Source organism: Phascolarctos cinereus, unplaced genomic scaffold (assembly GCF_003287225.1).
Source record: "Phascolarctos cinereus isolate Bilbo 61053 unplaced genomic scaffold, phaCin_HiC Scaffold_3;HRSCAF=262, whole genome shotgun sequence".
NCBI lineage: Eukaryota > Metazoa > Chordata > Mammalia > Diprotodontia > Phascolarctidae > Phascolarctos > Phascolarctos cinereus.
The window spans coordinates 4,937,994-4,954,239 of record NW_027555736.1 but is presented as its reverse complement, the minus strand read 5'-3'; the positions used below and the strand labels follow the sequence as shown (position 1 = coordinate 4,954,239).

The following is a 16,246-nucleotide window of genomic DNA, read 5'->3' as shown; positions in this document are numbered from 1 at the left end:
AGGTATTTGGTGCCAGGCAGCAAGTCTAACACCCTGCTATGACCTGTTAAGATCATCGGGGTCCTGATGCTATCACCTACTGCACAAGCCCTCCCTCCATGTTTGTGTCATCCACACATTTAATGAGGCAGCATCTTTATCCAAGTCAGCGACAAAAATAGTAAAAAGTACATTTTCATATACATTCCATAGGGGCCCTCCACTGAAGACTTCCTCTTCAATCAACATTGAACCATCTACAACTTTCTGAGTCTAGCCCTTCCGTTAGTTCTAAATCCCACTGAATTATATTATCATTTGTATCCCTGGCACTTACCAGAGCGCCTGACACATAATGCTTAATAAATGTTTATTAATTAAGTGATAGATCATCTGGTTCATAGTTCTGCCATCTCCATAAGTATGAGATATATTATCAGCTGCTTTGCTAAGATGTTGGTAAAGTATATCCATGGCATGCTCCTTATTTATCAGTTTAGTAACCCTGTGAAAACAAAGGAAAAAGTTAGTCTGACATGAGTTCTTAATGACTGCCTTGGCAGTCACTGCTTTGCTTTCTGGAGGTTCACTAACCTCTTCTTTAATAATATTTTCTAGAATTTCCCCCAAGAATCCAAGTCAAACTCACTGGCCTAAAGGTTCTGTTTCTGTCCCTTTTTTTTTTTTAAATCATGACATTTGCCCTTTTCTAGTCTTGGGTCCCTCTCCCAGGTTCCACGAACTTTCAGATACTCCTGATAGGGCTCAGTAATCAATTCTGCTAGTTCTTTCAGTATCAAAGGATATAATGCATTTGAGTCAACTGACTTGAATTCATTCATCAATCAATCTACAAATATTTATTAAGTGCTTACTATATACTAGGCACTACCTTAAGAACTGATGTTACCATGAAAAAAAGCAAGAACAGTCCCTGCTCACAAGGAGGTTCTATTCTAATGGAAGGAAGGAAACAAACATTTCTTAAGTGTGTGGTATGTGCCAGACACTGTGCTAAGCACTTGACAAATATTGTCTAGTATGAACTTCACAACAATCCAGAGAGGGAGGTGATGTTATTATCCCGTTTCTCCTTTGCTGACCTTCACTCAATTCCGTGCCACCATGCCCCCTCCTCTTCATTTCCTTGTAGGCGTAGTCCTTCTCAATGGGCAATCCTATCCCACGGCCCCTTTTACCTAACTCATTCTTTTGAATAAGGTAGACCATCCAGAGCCATTGTCCAATCATAAAGTTTAAATTTGCCTCACTGTCTCAGGAATTCAAGTCCCTCTTATTTGTTGTCTAAACTTTGGTCATTTGTGGATAGATGTTTCAGACCAGACACCGTTCCTTTCCAATTGGTTCCTTCCTAAGTTTGTCATCTGGGAGCTTCTGATGTCTCAACTGTCCTTCTTCATTCATTGTAGCTGCCTCTGGGTATCTAGCTTGCAGCCCTCTAGAAGCCATCTCCCCTGCCCCCTCCTCCTCTCCCCTCTCTTACCCTACCCCTTTTCCTTTAAAAAAGATCTAGCACTGGACTTGAGATCAGATCTGGCCATGAGTCTTGGCTCCACCCTTCACTGTCTGAGTGATTCTGACCAAGGAGCTCCATTTTATTGTGCCTCAGTTCCCTCATTTGTAAAATGGGAACAATAATAATGATGATGATGATACCTATAGAAACTACCGCACAGAGTTATTATGAGGATCAAGAGAACCAAGGTCTGCATGGAAAAGTCTTAGTAAGTCACAAAGTGCTGCTGATGCATGAGCTCTTACTATGCAACGCTTCAGGAAATCCCTGATTCTTCCAATATAGGAGAATCAGTCAACAAGCATTTATAAGGTGCCTACTATGTGCCAGGCACTGTGCTAAGCACTGGGGACACAAAGAAAAAATAAATAGAACAGTTCCTGTCCTCGAGGAACTTACATTCTAATGGGTGAGACAGTCTATATAAATGAGAAATATACAAGAGAATACGAAATTCAAGAGAATGAGAATGAGAAATACAAGAGAAACAAAGTAGATGACAGATAATGCTGGGGGGAGGTGACACTTGCAAATGGAGTGGGGGACCAGGAAAGGCCTCTTGCAGGTAATAACAGATGGCAATCTCTTCAAATGTTTTCATCCCATCCAACTCCTGACCATGTCCTTCAAAAAGCTCTCTCTACAGAGAATGCATCAGGGGACCTCAGACCTTCCACCAGGTCTTTCTTACTTTTCCTGTACCCCAGGTCAACACTTGGGCTATTCTTCTGTCATCCCTCATGAAACCATCACTGATCCTTTCTTAATCATATGTAGAGAACATGTCCATTTTCCCACAATACTTGGGACCAAGAGAGCTTCATTTACTGGAGGAAATTCTCTGGACTACATGTCCTAGGAGGTTCTGAATGAGTAGGCAGCTTGATAGTGTCACCAACTAAAGCCTTCTATTGAATGATGAGGCTTCCTATCAGGGGGAGTTTAAGAAAGAGTCACAAAAACAAGGTGAGTGGGAGAAGCAAGAGGAGAGCTCACATCTCAAGACAGAAGTAGGGTTGAGATTAGAACTGATAGACAGCTTTCTACCTGCCCTAAAGGGGAAGAGCTCAAGAAGCAAATCAGCTCATCTCACACCTCAGCTAGTGAGAACAAAAGGAATATATTTTCCTATTATGCTACAGTTAGAAGGACTGAAGGGCAGTTAGCCTGGAACTCCCCTAGGGACAGAGGAGATTTATATCCATTTCTGTCTGGATGCCAAGTGATTCACTGCTTTCTTGTTCACCTTCCTTCAAGTTAATTAAGTGCTTTCTCCAGCAAGACTTTCATGTCTCTGGTATACCTAGCAATAGTGACACATTAATGGGGGCTCAAGCAACAGGTTCCAATAATTGCTTTCACCCAAACAGCATGCTGAACATAGGTGTGAATAAAGGAGTTGTTGCACATACACAGCTTTGATACCTTTTATACCATTTTGCTCAACCCCCTCCTCATAGGTGACATGTTCCAGTCTGATTACCCACCATGTGTCTTCCAACTGTCCTACAGGTCACCTGCAATTCTCAGTCTTTTTTTGTGATTGTAGCATTCTATGATTCATCTCAATGGAAGAATATTGATGTTAAAGGGATAAGCTTTGATCTCAGAATGTGGTTCAGAATTACTGAAAGGTCTGGACCTAAATTCAGTTCAGCCTGCTAGTGGTCATTCCTCCCGACTCTGCTCCTTCTCACCAGTGTGACCTTAGCCAAGGAATCTCCCATCTTAGGACTTTGGCTTTGATTTAAATGAAAGCGAGAGCTTCCTCAGGCCCTTCCCAGCTTTGGGTCCAGGATAGCAGCATCTCTGGCGCATCATCTGGGTTTTGCATGTTTGTAAAGCACTTAGCACAGGTGCCAAATAAATGGTTATTCCCATCCCTCCTCGCCCTCCGCCACTGACTTTGAGAGTCTCATCCATCATGTCTGTACTACGTGAATCTATTAAGCACAGTTTAGACCTAATCAACCAGAAGCCCTGCCTGCTCTATTTTTATCACATCATTTACTCCATAATAAGGAGATAGAGTTAATCCTTGGATAGACACACTAATTTGAGGAATTAAAAAACATATCTCACTATAAATGGTCAAAGTCCAATATCCAAGAACGATGACATCTACAAAAGTAGCACCTCGAGGTTTAGAAGTGTCTTTGCTCACAGCACTCCCCGTGACGTGGACAGGCAAACATCGTCCCATTTGGCTGATGATGAGACTTATTAAGTACCTACTTTACGCTGAGCACTTTACAAATATTGTCTTCATGCTCACAAGTCTGTGAGGTAGGCACTATTAGTATTCCAATTTTACAGATGAGGAAACTGAGGCAGAGGTTAAGTGACTTGCTCAGGGTCATACCACTAATAAGTATCTGAGGTTGGATTTGAATTCAGGTCTTCCTGACCCCAGGACTAGCCCTCAATCTACCGCAACACCACCTAGCTACTTCACCTAAAGGTAAAAAGACTTGTCCAAGGCCATACAGCTAGAAAGGGTCAGAGTCAAGACTACAATACGGGGCTTCTGACTCTGAATCCAGTACCTTTCCAATATGTTAGTTCTGCTTTCTACCCTTCTTGTATTTTTTTATGAAGCCCCTTTCTCCAAGCAGCAATCTGAACCTGGATTTTCTTGTGTATCCCCTTAACTGCTGGACATGGAGTCATGAAGGCATGACATGGGTTTGAAGACCACCTCTGACACTAAAAAGCTGTGTGGCAGTGGACAAGTGACTTAACCACTTTTGAGCCTCAGTTTCCTCTTCCGCAAAATGGGGACAATAAAACTTGTAGTCCATACTTCATGGGATTGTTATAAGCCTCCAATGACAGGATGTATACGAAGCATTTTGCACTATTTACAAGGCTGTCACAAGTGTCTCCCTACTCCCTGCCATCCTCCACTCAGCTGCCAAAATGATCTACCTAAAGCACAGATCGACTACATCACTCTTGTAGTAGGCAAACTCCACTGGCTCCCTCTCCCCTCTAGGCTCAAAGATCCAATCTACTTTGGCATTTAAAACCCTCCAACACCTGTCCCTCTTCCCTTTTCAGGCTGCTGGTACATCTCATGCTTCATCTTCCCCCATGAACACTTTGAGTCAGGGGCACAGGACTCCTCACTCTTCCTTGTACAAGACGCTCCATGTGTCAGCTGAGGGTGGCTTCCCTGGTGGCATCTCATGCCTGGAATGGTCTCCCTTCCCATCTCCATTTCCTGGCTTCCTTCTAGAAGCAGCTCAAACCCCACCTCCTACATACAGGAAGGAAGCCTTTCCTAATATCCCCTCATGCTGATGCCTTCCTCTGTTGGTTAGCTCCACTGTCGCCTGTCTAGAGCTTGTCTGTAGCCTGTCTATTAGACTGTGAGCTCCTTAAGAGCCTGGACCTTGGTGGGGGACCTCCATCACTTGGCACAGGCCCTAATAAATGTTTATCCACTGACTTATAACATTCAGTGGTTGTTTTGTGGTAAAACGGCAGTGCTAGGAGATGGGTCAGCGACCATTTATTTTACACATGATTCCTATACACCTGCTAAGACTCCAGTGAGAACCTCAGCTCTTCTTCTCATGAGTGTTTTACATCATCAATATCAAAATATCAAATGAAAGATCAGAAACTAGGTCTCTAGTCCTAGAATGGTCAGCCCTTCAAGATCACAGGTCAGCAGAGAGCAGGTTAACACAGAAGTGGAGGTGTGTGTATGTGACAAGACTGTGGTTTGGCCTTGACTGGAAACAAGGTTGTGGCCCCGGCATCTGAATGTGATCTGGAGCAAATGAGTTTTCTACTGATGCTGGATTAAATTTCTCTGTATTACTAACATGACATTTCTTGATGACACGGACAGTCAACAGCAGCAATGCCTCTGCGGGCTGGAGAAGGGAGGTGTTCTGTTTGCCAACTGGCTTTTTGGGTTTCTGAAGTCTGAAGTGTTTGCTACAGTTTACTGATCTAAAAATGTACTGCCTGAATTAGATAATAATAATGGCTGACTTTGATACAGCTTCAAGGTTTACAAAGTGCTTTACAAATATTGTCTCACTTGATCCTATGACTACCTTGGCAGGCAGGCACTATTATTATCTCCATTTTATAGATAATATGCATCAAGTCATAGACACATAATAAATATGATAATAGCTTCCATATCTAGCACCTACTATGTGCCAGGCACCATGCTAAGTGCTTTATGATTATATACAACAACCCTGATGTTGGTGCTATTATTATCCCCATTTTGCAAATGAGGAAACTGAGGCAAACAGAGGTTAAGTGACTTGCCCAGGGTCACACAGCAGGTAAGTATTTCAGGTCACATTTGAACTCAAGTCTTCCTGACTTCAACCTTGATGCTCTAGCCACCGAACCAGTGAGGGTGGTGACTCAACATCATGTTTTAATTAGTAAAAAGATTCCCAAGTGAGGAAACCACCTTCACCAATGCAGGGCAGCAAAGTCTCTAGAAGTGTATTGCCCAGAGCATTGAAGGGTTAACTAACTTTTCAGTATGTGTCACAGGCAAGACTTGCAGGTCTTCCTGGATCTGAGGCTGGGTCTTCCCATACAATACCATCTTTCTCAAGGAAATCCACATGGAAATCAAGACTAAAGGAGGGACTGCTCGGGAGGAATAAGGAAAACGTAGTTGCCCTTCCTGCAATGTGCCCACTGTGAATGCCATCGACTCCTCCTGCCTAAGAAGCTACAATCACATTTTAATGCATACGCACTTCTCGTGCAACATTGCTGCTCCCAGCGTTTCCGTGGTTCACATTACCTCTAGGATCAAGGTTTTGCATTCAAAGCTCTGCACAGTCTGGCTCAAACTTTTCTCTCCAGACTGGTTTTCTGTGAATCCCCTCCATACTCCCTACGGCCTCGCTGATTGAACTGCTTGTTGTACCCCTGTCGAATATTCCCGTTCCTGACAGCTTCCCTGGAAGCTTATACTTCATTCAAAAGGATCAGGAGAGAGAAACGTTTGCAGGTTACTGCAGGGGGAACGCTGATGCAGGGGGCCCATAAAAGGTATTCCTACAATCAACTCAGTGAGCATACAAGCAGGTCAGCCTTCATTCAGAACCTTGAAAGCATTGCCCTCTAGAAACTGTGGCCATGCCCACTGGCACCTTGTCTGAGGATAAAAGCTTTTTCCTGATTAGGTCTCAGAAGGATCAAGGAGAATGGGAGAAATACCACAAGAGGACAAAAGGGTAAATGCTGGCCTGATCTTCACCAAAAGTTAGAGAGCAATGTCTGCAAACTACAGGTCACTGCATGACTCTGGCTTGACAAAACTGAAGAACGGAACTGCAGGAATGGTTAGCGAATGCTGGAAAAGCAAATGCTGGCTATGAAGTGCCCAGCAGAGTGTCAGCAAGAACAGGCTATGCCAGACCCTTTAGCTCTCATTAAAATGGGCACATCAGGCAAATACTGAAGGTGTCATTTACCCAGATTTTAACAGCACGTTCCTTAAAGTTTTTAGGAATTTTAACAACCCCTTCTAAATTTTTGCATGTTATTCTTGTGAAAAAGATGGGGAGGATGGCCTAAATCAGTGGTGTCATCCTCAAATAGATTGGATTTCTGCCTGCGTATAGAAAACCACAAGTTAACATTATTTATATTGTAATGCATTTTCATTTATATTGTTAAACATTTCTTAATTACATTTTCATCTGGTTTAGGAAGTAAGGGGAGTTTTAAGGGTTTTGTAGGCATGTGGCCTCAGGCAGTGAGTTGGGCATTTCTGGCCCACTGTGACAGTATAGTTAATAGGTTCAGAACTGAATAGCCAGACCCAAAGACTGGTCACTCATGACTGGTGCAGTGAAAAGAATATTGGATCTGGAGTCAGAGGAGCTAGGTTCAAAACCAACTCTGCTACTTACCTACTGTGACCTTGAATAAATCACTTAATCTTTTGGGACTTCAGTTTCAAAATGAAACTGGAAAATCTGGTTGGACAAGGTGATTTCTAATGCCCCTTTCATCTCTAAGTCTACGATACAGAATCAGTTTTACATGCTGAGCCACTTGACAGGACCAAGGACTTTGATGGCAAGGACTTCCTTTTCTGTGTCTTCAGCAGCTGTGGCTGCAGCCCCCGTGGGAGCAATTGCCAGGGCTGCATCTCCAGAGGGAGGGATTGCTTCCAAAGATGATATCTGAAGACCTATTCCCAAGACTCTTGAGTACAACACCCTGGAGAATCTCCATCACAGTCTGAAGGGAGATGGTGGTCTGAGTGGTGGTTGTGTTCGACCTGTCCGGTACATGCTACCCTCCGCCATCTCTTCCTAATGGTGCTCCACTGCCCCAGCTAGATGGAGTTTCCTGCCCTGTGGGTAGCAAGTAGTGGGGAGGGCTGGGAATGTTTAGCCTGGATAAGCCTTAATAAGACTCTTCTAGCTTTTGAAGAGCTCTCATAGGGAAGGAAGATTAGCACTTTTTTTTTTCCTGCTTAGCCCTAAAGGCCAGAACTGGGAGCATTTAAGTGGGAACTCAGAGGATTTCTTCACTTGATGTAAGGAAGAATTTTCTAACAATTAAGTTATCCCAATTGGGAATGAGTTGTCTTATGAAGTAGTAGGTTCCTTTTGATTGGAGGGATGGCCTCAGGTAAAGGTAAGATGACCACCTGCTGAGTACAGGTTGGAGAAGAAGGCTTCTGAGGACTTCATGAAATTTTGTGATTCTGATGAAATGGCCTAGTTAATTAGGGACAATACGTTTATTTTGTGTGTATGTATGTATGTGTATATGTATATACATACAGACTAAACATGTAAAGACCTAACTAGCTGCTTAGAAAAAACGATGACACAAAGCTCTATGAGATAAGGGAATAACAACACTGGCTCCAAGATGGAATACTTTCCCTGGCCCGGGCTTTCTCTCACATACTCTGTGTGTGTGTGTGTGTGTGTCTCGAATCTTTCTTGTGAAGGAGGAGTTTCAAGGTCAGGATCAGGATGTCTGAGAAGGTGGAGCTATGGAAACAGAGCCAGGCTTGGTGAGCACTGTGTTTGGAACTGGGAAGACACTCAGGGGTCATTTAGTCCAACTCTATCTTTTGCAGATGAAGACACCAAGACTCAAAGGGACTTGCCCAAGGTCATACTAATAAAAAGGGCCAGAATCACAACCAGAAGCCAGGTCTGGTCGATCCGTAGCCCTCATCGTGCCACCTCAAAGAGATCTGAATTCTACTCTTGCCTATGTTACTAATTGGCTAGACGACCAAGCACATGTCTTGTATGGGATTGTTTCTTCATCTGTGAAATCACAGGCTATGAAATATCTGCAATCGGTGGGACTTTGAGCAAGTCACTGCACCTCCTTTGGACTGGGCTTCCTGGTGCCTAAGGTCCCTGTTGAACTTTATGATCTTATGACCCCAATTTTTAAAAAGACGACCTTCGAGTCACTCTTCGCCTTTAAACTTTGAAATACCGGATAGTGCTGATTCATTTACAATGTCTGTGAATTAGCTAGTGGTAAAGGCTTTGTGTCATCTGAGCATTTTGCAGTTCCTCACTTTTGGCACAGAAATAGAAATAAACTTGTTGAGTAAGTGTAGCCCACCTACCATCAATGACTGGTGCTGTAAAAAGTGACTCTGGGGGCATGCAATGAGTGCCACAGAGCAAGGGACACATGGTTACACAGGGACAATTAGTGGAATATCACACCAGTTTCTTGATTAAGTTTGGTTACAATGTATCACCAACACCATTAGGAAACAATGCTGATGGAGGCAACATCAAGTGGCTCTGCCTGGGGTATGAAAAGGGCTGCAGCGGGTTCTCCTCCTCTACCTGTCTCCCACTGCCCACGAACAGATTACAATGAAATGACAATGAGGCCTTTGGTTTGTTTGGCTCTTTCATCGGTGTTGTGGTTGGGGGCATATCGAAATGGCCTTGAGAACCACATTCCTCCACTCCAATGAATCCATGACCTCCCTGAGGAAGGCATGGCCTCCTATTGTGTGGACCTCAGCCCATCCACATCTACTCATCTTCTGAGCCTCTTTCCACGTCCTCCCCTAGCCTTCCCATATAGGATGCACTGAGGGCTCTCCTCAGATCCCTCTGACATGGGAAGGATCCTACTGGAGCATGTGGGGGGTCCTGAAGGGAGTCATCTGTCCCTCTCCACAGAGTCTGCTCAGCTTTTTTGGTCCTACATGTATCATCAAAAGCATTAATAATATTGTTTTTAAATCTCCCAAACCCAAATCCATCCAGTGACCTTAGGATTCTGGCAGCAGAGACCTAAGTCTTTCTTGATGACTGTAATATGCTTTGTAATGTTAGAGAATCCTGACCACAAGCAGCGGCAGAGTCACTTCCGATCAGTTTGCCTTCCATTTCTTCCCTTTTCCCAACATGAAAATGTCATCTGTGATGACTTACGCATTGGGCTCATCAAGATGGCCTTGAACAGAGATAGAAAACATGGCCTCATGTGAATTCCATCCAGGGAGCATGGGGAGTACAAGGTATTCCATCCCACTTTTGATTCTGAAACATTCCAGAATTTGTGGCTGACTTAATCAGCTCACACTCCCCTGGAAGCCTGAGCAGCTGTCTGACTGAGGCCCCTCACAGAGATTTCTGAACTCAAAACCCATCACCTAAAGCATTGGAAATGGGAGAATTAAAATCCTGGCAAAAGAGGGTGTTTCCATTTGACTGTAAACATGGTCCTTTGCCTTCAGCCAAATAAAGAATTACAAAAATGGAGTGATTTCTCCCATGATAAAATTCCGTTTTATGCTGCAGAATAGAATTTCACATTTATAATATGAAAATAACATTTTCTGCTATTAAAAATGGACACAAGTGGTCTTGAATATACACAAGTCAGTGCTCTTGACAAAATAATCTAACAGGAGCTAAGCAGGCTTACTCCAGGGCATGGACTGTAAGCCATCATATTTCTAAGAAATTCCTCCTCATGGAGGAATTGTCATCCTCCTGACAACCTTTTCTTTTTTAAAAAAAATACGAAATTGATCATGACTTAATGACTCCACACTCTTCTACAAAAAGACATATTTTAAGAGTGAGGAATAACAATAAGGAGGTTATTTTGAAGTGGTGTTGATCTTCTGGGCCCCAGAACTGAGAACTGGGGGATTATCTGAATGAGAGAGCAAACAGTTTCCCAGGAAATAACATCCAGGCTGTTCTTTGAACAGGTGGGCCCTTAAATCCATCCATAAGAGATTCACATTCATCACCATGCGGAGGATTCAGGACCAAGACTGGATTCGGCCTTCTTTGCCAACTTGTATCTTCTAACAGTTCATGGCATGGTTAAAATGCCCCTAAAATGATAAAATAAAATTTAAAAAAGGAAAACAACCGCACGTCACTAAAAATGATTTCACGTGGAAAAGAATTCAATGACAGGCTAAAGCTAGGCATACACGGAAAAATGAACGATTCTGCATTTGTAAGGATTTCTCCCTAAAGCTCCATGTGCCATAATTTAATTTGAAAGGTCACATCATTAGTCAGCAGGACAAAGAACAAAAGTGTTGAGTAGACACCCAGCCCCAAATACAGAGAAGCCACTAAAAGCAACATTCTCCAAGTAACAGACCAAGAATTTACAAGGATAGAGGGAGAAGCCTCTGGAACGTTTCAGAGTAACCTGGACAATAGAAATCCTCACAAACTGACTAGCCCCTGCTCATTCCTGCAGGGCTGCAGCCAATGGTGCCTCGTGACTGCACAGATCCAGGGTTGCTAAGGGTTGGGAAGAGAGGGAGGGCCCAGACAACAAGACATTCCATTTCACTTTCTCACCCCAACACTCTGAAGAAGGAACTACTCCCATTTTACAGATAAGGAAGGTGAGGCTCTAAGCAGTGACTTGGCCAGGGTCACCCAGCTAATACACGTCTGCAGCAAGAACCAAACCTGACCCAGTGTCTTACTTGTCTTCCTGCCTCCTTACAACGTGGAGTCATCAACTTACTGATGTACCAATGAGAGAGACCAGAAAGGCTGAAAATGCCATAGGTACAAAGGGGACCTACCCACATGGAAAATGGATTAGTATTTAAAATCAAGTCTGAGGAAATGCAGAATTCCTTCCCGCACAAGTCACAAGATGGTCACTGAGAAGAGATTTCCAAGCACTGTTCAACCAGCTAGAGCTCACTGCTAGCTGAGCCTCAGTCTCCTCCTCTGTGAAATGGACATGACATATGCTTTGCTAATCTCCCCCAGTTACCGTGAGAAGCAAATGACAGAAGGCCACAAAAGCAATGTGAACACCAACAAGTCCTTTGGAAGTGTGAGTGATTGTTATCATCTTCTTTCTGGAGGCTAAATTCCTTGGTGAAGGTGCTCAAAAACCAGGGACTCCAATGCTGTCTAAGCTGTAGAGAAATCTACACATGATAATACTGTTGGCAGAGCCAGACAGCCGCAACATGCCCTGTATGTGGCCAAGCTTCTTCCTCTTCCTTGAGGACATTACTTATAGGGAGGAAAAGAACTATTTGTTCAAAAAGGATTCATGGCAGCATCACATCTGGTAGCAAAACTCTGGGCATTGGCATGGGCCCCAAGAGCAAGAGGTCACTCAGCACACAGGCAGGAACGGCACAGAATCTTAGTATAGTGTGAGAAAAGCCAAGTATGAAGGCTACAAAGAAATGCAAGGAGACAGTGAAGGCATCTAGAAACCAACCCTGCCTCAAAGGGCAGGCCCCGACCTGACTACAACCTGCAGAATTAAAACCAGTCACGGCAACAACATTCTTTTTCTTATCATTTTTAAAATTATGAACTTAACAATTATTCACAAACATGCCAATCTACAAGAAGGAAAAAGGATTGGCTGAGAAACAAACTCAGTTTTGTAATAAGTAGTCATGTCCATCTATTCTATCACACACACACACACACAACACACACACACACACACACACACACACACGAGCTGACTGGAGCCACCATCCTTTCAGACTTTGACTGTTCACTCTCTCAACTCCCACATCTAATTAGTTCCAAATGGGCTTACTGCCCAACCCCACATCTGCCAGTAGACTGTGAGCTCCTACAGGGCAGGGACCTAGTATTTGTCTTTGTTTGCTTTCTAAGAAAGCTCAGATGATGGGACATGGGCAGAAATCTCTTGTTAGTGCCTCATTAATCAATTTTTTAAACTGTGAATATTAGAAGATTAAGGTTTTATTCTTGTTGGCATTTCTGAATGTTTTTGTCGTAGCAATGGACCTGGAGACAGCTTCCCCCATCAGGCCTTTCCTGACCTCTTCCACCAGTAACTAAGACCCCCATGACTGCTAGATTAGCTTGTATTTATTCGGTGAAGCTGGTTGGACTTACACAGGCACACATTGTCTCTCCCTATAGAATGGAAGCTCCCGGGAGCAGGGGCTTTTTCTTTTTTCTCTCCATATGCCCAATATCTAGCACAGTGCCTGGCACAGAGGACGCATTTAATAAAGGTGGGTTGATTTTTTTTTTTGATTCAGAGTGGAAATGGAATTCCTTAATTGTATTTCTTTCCAAGCTTAAAGGTGAGTCACTAGAAAAGGCCAGGCCACAATGTTCTAAAAAATGCCTATTTAAACCAGAGGTAGCCTGCCATGTGGAAAAGATTCTGGCTTCAAAGCCAGAAAGACCTGAGTTCAAGTCCTATGACATATACTTGCTGCAGGATGAGCCCAGGTAAGTCACTCAATGCTTGAGTCCAGAGGCGTCAAACACGGGCAGCCCACCACTGCTTTGGGGCAACTCCCTAAGGCTGCTGACATCGCAGAGGGTAGTTATAGGCACTGGTGGAGGGTGTTCCCTCATGCAGAATTCCTGATTACCAGCGAACTCACAGGTCCACATCACAATCACACCTCAGGTGACCACCTCAGCACCATCCTCGACTTCTTGTACTTTCTCAATCCCCACAGCCAAGCAGTCTTCAAGGATGGTTCATTCTTCTCCCATAAAATCTCATGATGTATGTTTCCTCTCATGATAGAATCCTTGGAGACAGAGCATGCTTTTCCCTTTGTCTAGACTACAAAAGTGCCTGGAACACAGTAGGTGCTTAAGCCACTCCAACTCCTGCCCCCTCAATGAGCTCATGCTTTCAGAAATTCCTGTTTCCAAAATTGGTGACTCTGTCTCTGTTCCCCACTGATCACACTCAATCAATGCTCATCTCCTGGCAGGCCTTTGCAGAGGGCATCCTCGCTGGGGTCATCTCCAGCAGAGCCAGCTACAGCCATCCCTAGCCAGTCTGGGAAGCGAGGCATCTGCTACAGGCTTACTTCCTTCATGCTTTGCTGAAAAGCTCCCGCATTAATACACAGAAATGTTGTCTGCCTGGTTCTGCTTCCTGGGTACTGATTGTGCTTTGCACTAACAGACCTCGGGAGGCCATACTGTATTACAGCCCAGCTAGCCCATCAACGGCCTACCACGGTCACAAAGCAGAAGTGACTTTCTCTGCAAAGACTCCAGGAAAAGTGGTCATATTGTATGACTGTCATGACAACACCACACTTTGTAGAGATCACGGAGGAGAAGACATTCAGATTCATCCAAATCCTCATCTTACAGAGTTAGAAACTAAGGCTAAGGGAGGGGGAGAAGCCTGTCCACCGTCACACCACCAGCCCAGCCCTGGCGCCAGCGAAGGGGGCAGGGCCAGGGTTCCCTCACCGCAGCCTCAGCTATCTCCATCACGCCCTAGCTTTCTGGTCTCCTGAAATGCCCTAAGTTCTCATTTGAAGGCCATTATTTCTTCTCTTCAGAACATTTAATTTTCAGTCCCTTGTGATTTCACTGGGAAGTAAAAGTTGGGCTTTCTGCTTTGAGTCTTGAGCAGGCCCCATCTCCCAGACTTTCACCCTCTGGCTATGAATTAAGTGTTTTTAAACTTCAAAAGGTTCCTATCTGAAGTACAACCATTCCAGCCCTCCCATCCAAATTGCAACGCCACCCTCCCTACTCCCCTTCCCCCACTCCTCCTCACCTAGGCTTTGGAAAGTGGCTTTGTGAGTCGTTGTGGCTTGGCACTTGGTAGGTACTTAACAAATGCTTGTTGACCATCACTTGGTGCCCAGCCCTTCGGTGCCTGAGCTAGATCAGTCCTCCGAGGAGACCCCATCCAGGATGGCCAGGCGGTGAGAAGATGCATCGCTCCCTGGCCCCTGCCCTCTTCCCCTGAGTGGCCATCAGGCCACCATGTCACAGGGCTTGAATGAGAGAGCCATAGTCAACAATCCTATTTCTTTTGATAAGATGAAGGAGTAGCAGGCCTTCCTTCTCCTTTGCGCTGCCGCTGAGTCCCGAGGACCTCCAGGCCTTACCAGGGGCACTTGTTTTTCTGCCCTGCACACCTGTCCTCCATCTGACCTTGTGATGAACCTAAGGACCCTTGGGCTTCGTACAGACTCTGTAGCTGAGCCTTCTGAGCTCTCCCATTTAGAGTGTGAGTGCCTGAGAGTAGGGCCTGGCTAGCTTCTTCCAGTTCTATCCCCAGGGCTTAGCAGAGGGCCTGACATATCCTAAGTGTCTGATAAATGCTCCATCGATTTCATTCTTTCCTTTTTTCCCTCTTTCTTGGCAGTGTGGTGGTACAGTAGATAGAACACTGGATTTGGAGTCTGGAAGACCCCAGTTCAAATTCTGCCTCTGACACCAATTAGTCACATGGCCTTAGGCAAGCTCAGCTTCATTACATGTCAAATGAGAGTAATGGTAGCACTTGCCTCCCAGGGTTGATGACAGCACATGTAAAGTGCTTCATAAGCCATAGAGCGCTACATAAATGCTGTTGGGATCACTTGATGTGAATGAAGACAGCCCAAGGTTTTCTTGCTTTTTGTTCCATTTTGACAAACGGCTGCTGCTCACCTGCCCTTTATCCTAATGCCATAAAAAATAGTCACTATTAACCCGCTGGGATGTTCTTCGATTCCACCCCCACCCCCACCCCAGAAACCTCCACTGGCTCCTCACACACAGTAGGATTCTTTTTAGGACAGGGAGATGATATAATCGGAGGCCATCACAGGACGACACGTGCCCCCCCCCCGTCACATCATCATGCATGATAAAGACCTGATGTTGTTGGTGTTGTTGTTACTCAGTCATTTCAATGCTGCCTGACTCTTCATGACCCCATTTGGGGTTTTCTTGGCAAGGACACTGGCTTTCCCTTTCCTTCTCCAACTCATTTTACAGATGAGGAACTGAGGCAAACAGGGTGAAATGACTTGCCTGGGGTCACATGGCTAGTATCTGAGGCCAGATTTGAACTCAGGCCTTCCGGACTCCAGTGCCCTGGCCACCATCTCACTGAGCTGCCTTTTGTCCATAAAACATACTTTTCTAGGGTCACCCTCTGAGCAGAGGGCTCACTTCTGGCTAGAACCCCAGATACTCCTGTACCCTTGAAGTGTCTGTCCATGCTCCAAAGACTAAATCATGCTTGGCTGAGAGCCCCGAACCTGGCGATGCGGAGCACAGCTCAACACAATCTTACTCATGGCGCTCCTCTTTTCGGAGGAGGGGATCCTCAGGAGGGTGGCAGAGTGGGCAGGGTGCCAAACAAGGAGGCAAGAGGACCTGGCTGAACCAGGCACTTCCCCTGCTGAGCCTCAGTTTCCCCCTCTGTAAAATGGAGATGATAATCGCCTGGGTGTTACAACCACCCTGTGAG

The 16,246-nt window shown here is 44.8% G+C and overlaps 1 protein-coding gene across 1 annotated transcript in view; it reads right to left on the bottom strand.

Annotated features, from left to right (window-relative positions):
- Window positions 1-332: 332 nt before the first annotated feature.
- Window positions 333-16,246, bottom strand: part of CUNH10orf143 (chromosome unknown C10orf143 homolog) — a 42,913-nt gene continuing 26,999 nt past the window's right edge. Inside the window, exon 4 of the mRNA XM_078150651.1 lies at window positions 333-484. Coding sequence (XP_078006777.1) covers window positions 476-484 — 9 coding nt within the window. The 3' untranslated portion in view covers window positions 333-475. The remainder of the gene's footprint in view (window positions 485-16,246) is intronic.